This window comes from Vollenhovia emeryi, unplaced genomic scaffold (genome assembly GCF_000949405.1).
Source record: "Vollenhovia emeryi isolate VEMERY1.0 unplaced genomic scaffold, V.emery_V1.0 DF939226.1, whole genome shotgun sequence".
Taxonomy (NCBI): Eukaryota; Metazoa; Arthropoda; class Insecta; order Hymenoptera; family Formicidae; genus Vollenhovia; species Vollenhovia emeryi.
Genome location: NW_011967140.1, coordinates 256,329 through 270,158, shown reverse-complemented (window position 1 = coordinate 270,158; position 13,830 = coordinate 256,329). Strand labels below are relative to the sequence as shown.

At 42.6% G+C, this 13,830-nt stretch overlaps 3 protein-coding genes and 1 pseudogene across 3 annotated transcripts; 3 read left to right on the top strand and 1 right to left on the bottom strand.

Annotated features, from left to right (window-relative positions):
- Positions 1 to 91: 91 nt before the first annotated feature.
- On the top strand, positions 92 to 3,521 carry LOC105560624 (bifunctional methylenetetrahydrofolate dehydrogenase/cyclohydrolase, mitochondrial). Its single transcript, XM_012009880.1, has 4 exons — positions 92 to 684; positions 1,222 to 1,406; positions 1,487 to 1,855; positions 2,935 to 3,521. The coding sequence occupies exons 1-4, from the start codon at positions 611 to 613 to the stop codon at positions 3,321 to 3,323; spliced, it is 1,017 nt and encodes a 338-aa protein (XP_011865270.1). The 5' UTR covers positions 92 to 610; the 3' UTR covers positions 3,324 to 3,521.
- A 272-nt stretch (positions 3,522 to 3,793) lies between these two features.
- On the top strand, positions 3,794 to 6,821 carry LOC105560625 (glyoxylate reductase/hydroxypyruvate reductase). Its single transcript, XM_012009881.1, has 4 exons — positions 3,794 to 4,363; positions 4,464 to 4,784; positions 5,601 to 6,058; positions 6,423 to 6,821. The coding sequence occupies exons 1-4, from the start codon at positions 4,176 to 4,178 to the stop codon at positions 6,548 to 6,550; spliced, it is 1,095 nt and encodes a 364-aa protein (XP_011865271.1). The 5' UTR covers positions 3,794 to 4,175; the 3' UTR covers positions 6,551 to 6,821.
- Positions 6,822 to 7,346: 525 nt separating this feature from the next.
- LOC105560623 (mitochondrial thiamine pyrophosphate carrier) lies at positions 7,347 to 9,593 on the bottom strand. Its single transcript, XM_012009879.1, has 4 exons — positions 9,191 to 9,593; positions 8,944 to 9,096; positions 8,346 to 8,548; positions 7,347 to 8,206 (listed from the first exon to the last, which is right to left on the bottom strand). The coding sequence occupies exons 1-4, from the start codon at positions 9,317 to 9,319 to the stop codon at positions 7,756 to 7,758; spliced, it is 936 nt and encodes a 311-aa protein (XP_011865269.1). The 5' UTR covers positions 9,320 to 9,593; the 3' UTR covers positions 7,347 to 7,755.
- A 143-nt stretch (positions 9,594 to 9,736) lies between these two features.
- LOC105560635 lies at positions 9,737 to 10,361 on the top strand (annotated as a pseudogene).
- The last annotated feature ends 3,469 nt before the right edge of the window (positions 10,362 to 13,830 follow it).

Sequence of the window (13,830 nt, the reverse complement as noted above, 5' to 3'; positions counted from 1 at the left end):
ATTTACACTAGTAAAATCGGGAAATTATAATCGCGTTAATTGTTCGCGACTGCATTCAAAACTTAATACATTCAGGATCGAGAAATTCAAATCCCGTATGTCCAACAGTCGGTAACGTCTGTGCTCCTCAATTATCTCTGGACCCGTCACGGGGATGAGTCGCGCGGGGAGTCCGCTCGAGACTCTCGAGAGTCACGAAAATTTCCTCTGGACTGACTGGATTTGGATAAAATATCACGGGCATGGAGTCCGGAAAATCTAACCGGCCGCATTCTCTCCGCGCCGGACGAGGAACTGGTCGGACCAGTGCTCTAATCGCCTGGCCTTTCACTCGCGGTCTCGCCGCGGCAGCCGATCGATTTCGCAAGCCCCCCCGCGTTATCGACCCCCTGCGAACTTATCGCGAGCGACGACGGCTGTTTGTCCGGGTCCGTCGCTATCGCGGACGCACGAGCCCCCGCGCGCTATCGGGGATTGCACAAGCCCCCTGCAGCGAGGATCCCCCGTCGTGTCTCGCCGGGACCCGAAATCCCGCGGTGACATGCGGTAGCGCAGCAACCTCGGGCCCTCAGATCAGCGCGCGAGCTCCAGGAAGCAACAACGACCGACAATGTTCTCGTGGAGGAACGTCCTCTCTGCCGTCACGCAGAAGTGCGCGAGGAAGCTGCACGTGTCGAGAGTCCGGTAAGCCGATCTTCCTCTGTTGCAGACTCCTGCGGACAGTATTTGACTTGAGAGAATGCACGAGTTGTAACATCCTAGCTAGAGTATACAAAGGACCACTTATCGAATCCTTAAAGCCTAATCTACAATGTGCTCTCTGCGTCTAGAAACATTCTACTTTGTAGCCAATAAATACGTTTAACAACTTTGTGCAAGTTGATAAATTGTATATTATACACTGTATAATCGTACACCGTCGACGATTTTTTTAAGCGTTTCGATTTGTTTATATAAAATAGAATGTTTCTAGATGCAGAAAGCACGTAGATTAGGCTTAAATGTCGAACAACAGGTGTTAAATGTTATATTTAAAGGCAAGAAAATGAAAGTGACAGAGTCATAAGTGTACGTCTTTAGCCTCAACAATGTTCTGATCTTTCTGCCTGTGTACCTTATTTTATTCATTTTATTTCAAAATAGTCCAGAAACATTAAACGTACCAACGTAAGAGCATCATAATTTTCCACTATCTGGGCTACATTTTCACTCTTGTCGCAGGCAAGAAGCTGTGATCATAGACGGGACGAAAATAGCAGAAGAGATTCAACAGGAGTTAAAGGTGGTTGTAGACACTTGTACGAGTGCAGGGAAGAAGAGGCCGAAGCTGGTGGCGATATTAGTGGGGAACCATCCGCCCAGCAAGGCATATATCGGCAGGAAGATGAAAGCTGCAAAGTCGATAGGTGATTTGTCTTTCACTCTCAGTAAACGGGTAGTTTCCGTCGCGAAACTCGCGCGCTAATCTTGCTCAATTGACCGCCAGGAATCGAGAGTTATACCATTCATCTGGGGGAGAACATAACGCAAGCGGAGCTGCTCAAGGAAATCGACAGCCTCAACAGAGACCCGTCCATCGATGGTGTTCTGGTGCAGTTGCCGCTGCCGAAGGGCATGAACGAGAAGGAGGTGTGTCAGGCGATAATTCCTAAGAAGGACGTGGACGGCTTTCACTTGGAGAACCTCGGTAATTTGGCGTTGGACAACGGCAGTATCGCGCCAGCCACCGCGCTGGCTGTCAAGGAGCTGGTGCTCAGAAGCAAAATCGAGACGTTCGGGAAGAACGCCGTGGTTGTAGGGAGGTCAAAACACGTCGGGCTGCCTATCGCGCTGTTACTTCACGCCGATGGCAAAGGTGATTGGCACATATCAGTTTGGTAACACCATTCAGTCGTACTGAAATCATATGGCGATAACATATTCTGACGTCATAGACCTTTCAAATCCTATCACCGTCTGCAGCATTATCTGAATTCTTGCGTCTGGTTCGTTTCGCAATGTTAGCTCGCCCCTATCGCCAGGCTATTGACTTCATTAATTTTGTTGTATTCCTCTCTGCTAATTCGTGGCCTCTTCGTCAATTCATCTTTTTTTCTTTTTTTAATAAAATACAGATTAGAATTTCAATGCACGTGAATCTCGTGGCAAATACAAATTTTAATAAAATACACAAATTAGAATCTTAATAAAATACAGATCAGAAAAACAGATTAGAATCTGAATGCACGTGAATCTCGTGACAAATACAAATTTTAATAAAACGCAAATTAGAATCTTAATGAACGTGAGTCTCGCCAAATTTTTATATCTTTAGCCCTGATTGACTTTATTAATTTTGTTGTATTCCTCTCTGCTAATTCGTGGCTTCTTCGTCAATTCATCTTTTTTTTTTAAATAAAATACAGATTAGAATTTCAATGCACGTGAATCTCGTGGCAAATACAAATTTTAATAAAATACACAAATTAGAATCTGAATAAAATACAGATCAGAAAAACAGACTGGAATCTGAATGCACGTGAGTCTCGTGACAAATACAAATTGTAATAAAACGCAAATTAGAATCTTAATGAGCGTGAGTCTCGCCAAATTTTTACATCTTTAGCCCTAATTGACTTTATTAATTTTGTTGTATTCCTCTCTGCTAATTCGTGGCCTCTTCGTCAATTCATCTTTTTTTTAAAAAATAAAATATAGATTAGAATTTCAATGCACGTGAATCTCGTGGCAAATACAAATTTTAATAAAATACACAAATTAGAATCTGAATAAAATACAGATCAGAAAAACAGATTGGAATCTGAATGCACGTGAGTCTCGTGACAAATACAAATTGTAATAAAACGCAAATTAGAATCTTAATGAGCGTGAGTCTCGCCGAATTTTTATATCTCTAGCCCTGATTGATGAAACTGATGGTCTCCCGTTTTCCAGGCGAAACGGGCGCGATGGACATGACGACGACAATCTGCCACCGTCACACGCCTCACACGGAGCTGGAAAAGTACACGAAGCTGGCGGATCTGGTCGTAGCGGCGGCCGGGGTCCCCGGCTTGATTACCAAGGAAATGATAAAGCCGGGCGCTTGCGTGATCGACGTGGGCATCACCAGGGTGAAAACGGCAGACGGCAAGTATCGTTTGGTGGGAGACGTGGATTACGACGGCGTGAAGGAGGTCGCCGGGCATATCACACCGGTCCCTGGCGGCGTCGGCCCCATGACGGTGGCGATGCTGATGAAGAACACGGTCACGGCTGCTGTGAGGAACCAGGAGGACGCGAAGCAATCCGACCGTTTAGAAGACAAGGCATTTGTATATTGACACGCGGCAACAGCTTGCTACGGAATTTAATGATCGACAGATGTATTATATTTTTTGTAACATAGAAACCAAGTATTATTCTTGCGAAAATAATTATAAATAAAACCGAGCGTTTGTTCATTAACTTAAGAAATGTTACCCGGCCGTAGCATAATTGTTAGATAATTGTACAAATAAAATGTGCTACTTTTTCACGCACTTTATTGAGTTCTTTGTTACTGTTACGTTTTCAAATTTTTAATAATATGTAATAGCTTCTCAGGCTGCCAGGTTGCACCAACGTTACGTAATTTTAACTACAGCTTAATCCACTCTTTCTGTTTCTCTTCGAAAGAGACAAAGAGTGAATTAAGCTGAACTTAAAGTTTAATTCACGTTTGTCTCTTTCCAAAGTAACAGTTGGTAAGAGACAACGAACGAATTAAGCTAGGCTTAAAGTCAAACAACGTTGGTGAAACCGGGCCTTAGAATAAGAAAAGGATAAGAAGAAAGTTCAGCCGATACCAAAGTTAATCTTCTTTGAGATAGAAATGGACATGCAACGCGGAAAGTTATTCAAGGCCTAGAAATACTAGCTTCGGGCTCTACAAATATGGATCCGCTACTGTCCCTCCGTTATCTCGGCTAGTGCGAAAGCATAAATCTATTATTAATCGCACCGCGAGCATCTCCGCGTTTCCGTGCACGGCGCGCGTTCGTTGAACGCCAGCGCGACGTTGCGTCACCGATTCCGCAAAGAAAATTTCGAAAATTACAGTTGAGGTTAGTTTGTTGACGTGTAGCGTAATCATTCGTCCTACCGGCGTGTGTATCGGGGATCGGAGGAAAACACAAATGTGAGAACAGTAAATAATGGTACTCGCGAATGTCGTCCGTTTCGTCAAGCAGAGCGAGAGGATCTTCCGTCCCAAGAGAATCGGCCTGACCGCCCGCGATTATCCGAGAGCCCTGACCTCGAGCACCGTCGAGATGAGTACACCCAAAATCGTGATTACACGGCCGGATATACCAGCTGCGGGCTTGAATTTGTTGCGTAAACGGTGAGTGACTTGCAGTCGCATAAATACATAAAACTTAACACTCAGACTCCAGCTGTGCGCGCCGTTAATTTAACGGAGGTTCGCCTCGTCGTTCGCACAGATATCACCTCATAATATGGGACAGGCCTACGCCGATTCCGCGCCTGGAATTGTTGGCCAAGGTTCGCGGTGTCGACGCTATATTCTGCACGCTGACGGACGTGATAGACAACGAGCTTCTATCGTACGCGGGTCCGCAGCTCAAAGTCGTGGCGTCGATGTCAGTGGGCGTGGACCACCTGGATATACACAGCTTGCGAGAGAAAAACATCAAGGTCGGTTACACCCCGAACGTCCTCACCGAGAGCACTGCGGAGCTGGTAATAGCTCTTCTGCTGGCCACGTCGAGGAACTTAGTACGCGCCAATTCTGCAATTTACAAGTATATCGGACGAGTAAAGACGCGTCGTCGAGGGGTCAACCGCTGAGGGCATTGTGTTGTACAGATTTGTGGTATTACTGAGCGTTACTAGGCGTTTTTTAAGCATTACTTCGGGCATTATAAAGATAAAACAAGATAAAACGAGATCAATACAATCAAGTAAGACAAAGTAATAGCCACGGGGCATCAGTAAGCATTGTTGTACATGATTTTGGCCAGCGGTTTACCCCTCGCACGTCGTACAACGGCATTCCTGTTAAAAATATTGGGTAGAGCACGATCAGAGTACATTAGATTACTGGCAATGTCAATGTAAGTAAATAAGAGTCAGGAATTGGGAAGGAACTCGTTACTTGTAACGAAGCTACAGTTACTTCGTTACTTTCTCCCCATCCATAACTTAACTCGGTTACATTTTTTTTCGATAACTAGTAACTAATTTAATTAGTTACATTAATAATTGCCTTGTATATATTTTAAACCTCCAAAGATCGCAGTATAGGTCTTGCGGAAACGCCTTTACCGACACTTTACAATTCAAATGTGGATTTGATATTTTTATTTTCATTGCAAGAAAGTAACTGCAAAATAACGATTCGTTACTTTTTGAGTGATTGCAACGCGTCACTTGTCAGAATTGGTAACTTGTAACTGTAACTAGATACTTTTATAAAGTAAATTTCCCAATCCTGATAAGAGTCTTATTAATTTACATTGAAATGGCATGTAATCTAATATGATTGTATTCTGTTATTTTAAACAGGGACACGATGCTTGTGACTTTGATATTTAAACGCATTTTTACGGGTATTGCAGAAACGAATGGGTATCCTGGTCGCCCTTATGGATGTGTGGCCCCGGGCTGGCGGGTAAAACCGTAGGCATCGTCGGCCTGGGTAGAATTGGCCTCCGAGTCGCGGAGATACTTAAGGGCTTCAACGTCGCCGAGATACTGTACACCAGCAGAACCGAGAAGCCGGAGGCGTCCAAGCTTGGCGGCGAAAAAGTCGACTTTTCCATCCTGCTCAAGAGGAGCGACTTTGTCATAGCGACCGTGGCACTGACGCCACAGACGAAATACATGTTTAACGCCTGGGCCTTCAGCCAGATGAAGAAGACGGCTATATTCGTGAACGCCAGCCGCGGGGCTGTGGTGGATCAGGACGCGCTGATCGATGCCTTGAAGAATTATACAATCGCGGCGGCTGGCCTAGACGTCACGACGCCAGAACCGTTGCCAGTGGACAGTGAACTTTTATACCTCAGTAATTGTGGTACGTAAGTCAATCCAGGCTTGCAGCAGGGATCATGCGAGACGTTATAGCGAATTCGGTTGCTTGCACCAGTGCGCACTGGGTGCACACTAAGAAAGGCCTATTTATGGTCAAGTTTTACATTTAACTTTGTCTCAAATACACGTTCAGAGTATTTAGCTAAAAAATGATACATATGGATGTTATACAGATCATTTTACTGGCTAAGAAATATTTCAAGAGACATTTAAGACGATCCTTAAACGTAAGAATTGACTGTAAACAAGTGCCTTAGTGTGCACTCAGCGCGCACTAGTGCAAGCAACCGAATTCGCTGTTTTAGTTAAATATGCGATGGCATTAATCTACATTGGCGTTGTTGTAGTGGTTCTGCCGCACATAGGAAGCGCTACAAAAGAAACCAGAGACGAAATGGCGAGTATCACGGCAAAAAATATCATAGCCGTCTTAGAAGGAATCCCAGAAGAGATGCCTGCGGAATATGTAATATAAATGTAAATTCTAGACGTTTGCGATACGACGTGTAATCGCGAGAGATTCCCGTTAATGATCATTGTGATACGGACTTTTCAGCAGGGTTGGGAAAGTTACTTTATAAAAGTATCTAGTTACAGTTACAGTTTTTTCGCTAAAAATGTAACTAGTTACAGTTACAAGTTACCAATTCTAAAAAGTAACGCATTACAGTAACAGCTACTCAAAAAGTAACGAATCGTTATTTTGCAATTACTTGCAATGAAAATAAAAATATCATATACCTGTGTTTGAATTATAAAGTGTTGATAAAAGCGTTTATGTGCAAATGCAAGACCTAATGCGATCTGTGGAGGTTTAAAATACATATGAAGTAACTCTTAATGTAACTATCAAATTAATTACTAGTTATCGAAAAAATGTAACTGAGTTAAGTTACAGTTACAGATGGAGAGAAAGTAACGAAGTTAAGTTAGAGTTACCAAAAAAAGTAACTGTAACTGTAACTTCGTTACAAGTAACGAGTTACTTTCCAACCCTGCTTTTCGGTCCAAGGCAAACTTGATGAAACTTACTTTCAATTTTATACATGTACATATATAAGACAATTTTTAAGTTAAGAGATTCATGTAATTACCCAGCCAGTATAATGTAATCCACACAAAAACCATAACGATCTGTGTCCACATTTGGCTTTTGTTTTGGCAACAGAAGGCTTGTTTTCTATTGCTGCACTGGCGAACTAGTGCAGTAAGCTAGAATGAGAAAAATATATACTTGTCTTACTCTAATTTATTGCACTAGTTCACCAGTGTAGCAACAGAAAACAAGTCTAGAGTCTGTAAAATACGCTGTCAATAGATTGCCGCGTTCAGCGGAGAGAGTTGCTCAGTGAATGCTTCGCGCTGATTGGGTTATACTTTTGATCTATGCTGCGATAGAACTATTTTTCTAGATTTTTTAAGTATAATCCAGTCAGCACAAGCGCTCGCTGAGCAGTTTTCTCCGCTGAACGCGGCCAATCTTTCTGCCTTCAAAATTTGTAGTGGGCATTTGAGAAAATCTGTTCAGACAAATTTGGCTATCTGGGTATCATTACGTAATTATATTATAATTAGAGACTAGTCTTTCGAGGTTTTTTAAAAGTACAAATTAACACGTGTATATATAATAAATTAGTGCTTCCATTTATACGTAATTCCACACATATCTCGTTTCGACGCTTATCGCAACATTTTTAACAGTAACAAAACTTGTTCGTACGCGGTGAAATGCAGAGCCGAGGTCGTGGCGGCTTTCACCTGACTCGGCACTAAGCCCTTGAACAATCCCTGCACACCCTCCTCTCTCACCGTCACCCTCAAGCAGTCCAGTAACCCGTTGCACTCGAAAAACTTGCCGAATCCTCTGCGGCCGTGCTGGAAGCCCTGTATCTGCAATCTCTTTCTAGCGAGATCGAACGGATATACGATCGTTTTCGCCGCGAGTCCAGCGACGCTGCCGGACAACATGGAATTGTAGAAACTGATGTCGGTACCGGGGACGTAATTCTTATAGAGGTCCGTGAAGAGTCCGTAGAACGCGAATTGCAAACCGGTGTGCGGGGCGATTTGCAGCAGGCTCGGTAGCAGGCCGGAAAAGAAGGCCCTCGGCGATTCCTGTCGAAGAATCGAACTGAGAAAAGAGAAACGAGAGACCACGTGTTACTCAAACGTAGAGATGAGAGCACTGGTTTTACAAAGAGATCTCTACCAGCCGGCGAAACACCGACTAGCAACGTTAATTAATCGAAAGTAAATTTTCTGTAGCCTGCCTGCAGGAATGCAACACTCCGTTGTACACCTGATGGTTGCTCGACTGAGCCACCAGTCTAGTTCTCACGGTGTCAAAAGGGAACGAGATGATCGTCGCCACGCTGCCAGCACCGGCACCGGCGATGAAGTGCGTCGCGTGATGCCATTCCTCGACTTGCGGAGCTTGTTGAAACATCTTCATGAATATGTTGTAGGAATAAAACTACGCACATAAACGATATATTATTAGAATATACATACAATAAAATTAAGACGTTATGGGTGCTTTCCAGCAAGAGACAGATTGACGTAGTGTAACAGCGAGTTATTTCATTCTTGTTTACAACGGCAAACAACAAAGATCAATGATTCACTTTGGGTGCTTTCCAGCAACGTTCACAGGCGATGCTGTGTAACACGGTGAATCGTTTTATCCTTGTTGTTTGCTATTATTAAACGAGGATAAAATGATTCTGTGTTACACCGTGTCAATCTGTGGTCCTTTACTGGAAAGCACCCTTTGTTACAAAGTGTCGTCTGCGAACATTGCTGGAAAGCACCCTATATAAAGTGATATATTAACTGCGATTAGGTCATTGAATAGATTTCGTTTGGCACCTGAGCCATCCCGTAGATAATCGAGAGCAATTGCGCGGGCACGTGGCCCTTCCATAGGGCGGCGGATCCTTCTTCTCTTAAAATTAGCAGGAAAGCTTGCGACATGGATCTGTATTTGCTAATGTGGTGCTTCGAAATTGGTTCCACTTGCAACTGCGACATAAAAGAGAAAAGGCAGTTTATTGGTTTCAGGGCTGGTAGAAAGAGATTCGTTCAAGCGAACGCTCCGTCGTCTCAAGTGATTTACTTGAAATCGAATCTTTATGACGTCCAAAGGTTGACACAGAAATCTCGTTATAAATCCACTGGCAGCGCCGGCGATCGCATGATCCGAGTTTGGCTCAGCGGTTTTTTGTGTCGAAAAGCCCATAGTCATTCCGATGCATATGCGATTATTTATTTAGGTGAGCAGCGTGAAACGTAAGGCCGCACGGAGTGTGTTGGAGATTCTATTTCCACTGGATATGCCCAATTGAATAAATTAAAGCAGCACCAACGAGAAATATAGTCACAATTCACGTTCATGTCAAGCTTGCGAAACGCGGTGTGAAAAGCAGAATGAGACTGAATCCGCGTGGAAGCCGTGGAACTCGCGTGCCGATCAGCTGATCTCAACCTACCCTAATGTTACCTACCTTCATTGACATTTTAAAAGAAAAAACCGCGCAAGTAGCGGTGTATTGCGTGATTTTCGTTTCGCAAGAAGCTTGTCGCAAAAGCTCACAATCTGTGAACAATTTGTCTTAAAACTGGCATCAAATTCGCTCGAAACTTACCAAATACAGTAGCATCTATGTCTGCAATCAGCTCGTGTTTTGCTGGCAAAGCTCAGACTACTTTGTGAAATAAATCCACAGGTGCTGGGGGGGTCAAGTCTGTATTTTAGCATTTTCACTACAGTGTAAGATACAGAATTGACCCCCTGGTCATTCGTTCGACGGAGTACAGATACTCTCGCTGGAACCGCCGGATGAAAAGGGGTTTAACTGCTTGGAAAACGAGTGCAGAGCGATACATGAGCACAATCGAACCGATAGAGACATATTTATAGACGTATATCATGACAAATTACTGCTAGCTAACATTGCACATTCATAAATTATAAAATACAAATCCATAATCATTTTATATTATACAAAGACGACATCTATGCTTCACGGTCCGTTGCTTTCTCTTCGTTAGGATTTTGGCCAAACTACAGTAAGTAATCGTCGGAGAATGCCACGTACAGCTACGAGTCCGGATATAACAGCGTAATGCATTACGGAAGCCACTTTCTTCAGCGCACATCCCACGAAACGGACTTCAATGTCGAAAATATCCGGCGCCAGCGAGAAGCGATGAGCAAAACAAACTGTCTGAAGCTGAACAACGATCTTACGAATGTTTTAACAAACCGGACAAATATATCGTAATATCTTATATGTCTCTTTTTACATTTTTCCTGGCCAAACGCTGATGAAGACTTTGTAACAGTCGAAACGTTCGTCTCTTTTATATCATTTTTTAATCCAATTTTTTATTTTATCACTTTATATAGTTCGTACTTTTGTTTACTTATTTGTAAATTTACGCCTAGTTGATAATTTATAGAAATGTGACGTTAGTGTTTTTGAGAGAATACTAAGAACTAAATATTCATAAACGTAAAGAGATACGCAACATATTTTATCATTTATATTTACAATCCAGTGTATCAATAGGCTTATTTTCTTTCGCTCGACATTTTGCTTGAATGATTTGCCACCAATTCGCGTGAACGTGCGAATATTGCAGGAAGTGACGAGTGTTCAGCTGTTCCTTGTAATTGTCTACCGCTGTCTTGATCTGCAACTTAAAATTCATACGCAAACATTAAGATTTGATTTTGAGGTTTTTGCAAACGTAAAAATAGAAACTTAAATTATCAGTTCTTCTTAGAGGTAAAAACGTGTGTGTATAATCACAGTGGTATCATACATCGATATCATCATGTTGTAAAGATCTTTAATGTTCCTTTGTTAGTCGCCATTTAAATATAAAAACTTACCATATCTAACTTGCGTAGTCCAGTCTTCAGGCAAATAACCCATTTGCATTTCTCTACGTCATCTTTGTTTTTTATACTAGGGGCGACTTGTTGAGAACCTTTTCCATCTAACACTTGCAGTATCATTTATAGACCAGAGTCCATTTTTCAAGACCTCTAGCATGCTTGATAATATCCGAAAGCTCCATCAAGTAGTATCAGGGCTGTTTATCAAGAGGATGCTGTAAAATGAACAATTGAACCGTTTACTCTCATGAGTGCGTTTGGAAATGTCACCTGGGACTCGATTCTTCAATTAATTCGAAGGAGAAACGTATGTGGAAATAATGCTCTTACAGAAAAGTTGAAGGGTGATTGACCATTCGCATAGTTTTTCAACCAATCGACCTTCAACTTTTCTGCAAGAGCAGGAATTCCGCATAAGTTTCTCCTTCGAATGAATTCAACAATCGAGCTCCTGGAAATGCATTTACTTTCTACCTCATTCTCTCTTGCTCACTCGAACGCATGAGGGATAGTTTAGCCAGGTACGATTTCAAAGGCACCTGTAGCCACCAATGTCGCAAAGCTCTTGTCAGGATCGGTATCGAGTTGTTTGGAAAATAATTTCGTTTTCTCGTTTTTTCCATATTTAGAATAAATTCTCGAAATATATCTTTTCATCGCCAGTCACAATTCGATGGAGAAATGACTTTCTTTTGTACCTGGCAAGCAGCATTTCGCAATTGATTTTTCAGTTTTCCCGCTGTTTTTCATTCAGTTCATGTGAAACCCATTTTCCCATCTTCTGAATCTCTCCAATGGCTTTCAAACGTATGGAGACGGCTTCTCGTGTCACATTTAATTGATCCGCGAGTTGTTGTTGCGTTTGAGCGTCATCTTCATCAAACATTGCTTGCAATTCTTAGATGAAGTAAAAAGTTCTGAGTGTTTTTTCGCTTTATCCGATTTAGATCAAATATGCGCTGTTTTGTTCGATAACTTTTGTCTATTTTGAAGGCAATTGAAGAAATCCCCGTCCCTATTGGTAAAAAACTTGACCAGCTCATTTTCACAAGCCTCTTTTGAGGCCAGTTTTGTACATGGAAGTTTTGGAACATTGTAACACACAACTGGCTTCACCAAAGACACAATATTAATCGGCAACCTGGTACTTTCCGAACAACCTAATATTTTGCAGAAACTCTTTATTTCAGATTCCTTAAATCCTTTATCGGTTTCCTCAGCCAGATGTATTAGATATTGACGAAATGTGCTTCGATTGAAATTGGTTCTCGAATTTGGTGTACGGTCCTGCAAAATCAAGCATCATTAAGCGAGCGTGTACAAATTAAATCTACAAAAAATACGCATCGGCACGCTTTGTCTCAAGGGTAAAGTGTCGGAAACTTAGAGAAACGGCTCCAGACAGTATCGTGTGGATTCCGAAGGCAAGTTCCCTCTTTGCTTTACCTCCCACAAGCATTCATGCTCCAGCGAGATGCGAGCTGGAGGCATGCCAAAATGAGAGGATAAATATCGAAGTTTAAGGTAATTGCATATAATTAACAGATTCTAGGGACAGCAGTTCTTTGCTCAGCTCTTATCGGATTCCTGATGCACATATTTTCTTGTATCTCACAGTATTTCATCTTACTTAATAAAGAAAATTATGAATCACTTTGAGATACATTCAATAATTTCCTGAAAATACCATAGATTTTATGGTACTTTCAGTAAAATATTTCCATCGAGGGATTGCGGCGCAATTCGCGAATCTTCCGTTTCAACCCACGTGGCGATTTCGATCCCGAGATTAGAAGCAACAGGGTTTTACAAAATCACGAATTTGATGAATTAGATGTGCGATGTTCGTAAAGGAACAACCGACGAAGCGCGATCTTAAAAATCTTACAAACAAGTGGAAACAAGTAGGCAGAAAAGATTACGGAAAAATAGAACGAGAAAAAAAAGCGTCTTACCGGTACAACTGCCAGCGACGAAATGGGAAGCGGAAAGAACGACGCCGGTCGAATGCGAGTTTCCTTCCCGAAGAAGAAACGTGGCGAAAGTGGGAGACTTCCGGGATCGGGTTTCACCAATCAGAGATTTCTGTCTCGCGATTCGACACGGAACTGCGCGGGGCCGATCTCATAGGCCCAATTCTTGAATTCATTCGCATGATAAACGTATGCGCAAATTCTGCTCTTGATGAAAAGTTGTAAAGCCCGTATCAGACTATGGATTGGGATTGGGATTAGATTGAAATTTAACCAATCACAGTAAAGTTTACTAATCTCAAGTTCAGTAACTTTTACTCTGATTGGTCAAATTTCAATCTAATCCCAATCCCAATCCGTAGTCTGATACGGGCTTAAGTCGACTGACTCATTAAAGCCAATCGACTTGCAAGTTTTCTGTTTTCCGATTCACTTGTTTATCTCATCTGATGATCTGACTCTGAAGTTTGGACATGAACCATAGCTTGCGTACCGTTACCGAGTGAACGGACGCAGTTGACATCCACTTTGTCAGGGGGCGCATCTGTTTCTGAGCTAGTAGACCGCTCCATGGACCTAAGAATCTCTGGACCGAGCATACGGCGAGGGGGCTGGCAAATTTGCGGTAAGGGGGGCGAGAGTGCTCTCCTTTTCTGTCCTCTTGGACCTCTCTTTCTACAAGAGGTCACAGTGACCTCTTGTAGAAAGAGATACCATGAGATACCAAGAGGACAGAAAAGGAGAGCACTCTCGCCCCCCCCTTACCGCAAATTTGCCAGCCCCCTTGCCCGTTCTCCCACTTCGTGCTCGGTCCAGAGATTCTTAGGTCCATGGACCGCTCTCAGATGTCTTTCTGCTATATATTATCATAGACTTCTA

Bases quoted from the DNA above. Each gene is read 5' to 3' on its own strand.
- LOC105560623 (XM_012009879.1), bottom strand. From the start codon at position 9,319: ATGACTATGGGCTTTTCGACACAAAAAACCGCTGAGCCAAACTCGGAT. The intron at 8,549-8,943 runs GTGCCAAACGAA...TTATGTGCGTAG, and splicing joins TTATCTACGGGATGGCTCAG to TTTTATTCCTACAACATATT. The intron at 8,207-8,345 runs GCAGGCTACAGA...CTCTTTTCTCAG, and splicing joins GGAGTGTTGCATTCCTGCAG to TTCGATTCTTCGACAGGAAT.
- LOC105560624 (XM_012009880.1), top strand. From the start codon at position 611: ATGTTCTCGTGGAGGAACGTCCTCTCTGCCGTCACGCAGAAGTGCGCG. The intron at 685-1,221 runs GTAAGCCGATCT...CTCTTGTCGCAG, and splicing joins CTGCACGTGTCGAGAGTCCG to GCAAGAAGCTGTGATCATAG. The intron at 1,407-1,486 runs GTGATTTGTCTT...ATTGACCGCCAG, and splicing joins GAAAGCTGCAAAGTCGATAG to GAATCGAGAGTTATACCATT.
- LOC105560625 (XM_012009881.1), top strand. From the start codon at position 4,176: ATGGTACTCGCGAATGTCGTCCGTTTCGTCAAGCAGAGCGAGAGGATC. The intron at 4,364-4,463 runs GTGAGTGACTTG...TCGTTCGCACAG, and splicing joins TTGAATTTGTTGCGTAAACG to ATATCACCTCATAATATGGG. The intron at 4,785-5,600 runs GTATATCGGACG...CGGGTATTGCAG, and splicing joins GCCAATTCTGCAATTTACAA to AAACGAATGGGTATCCTGGT.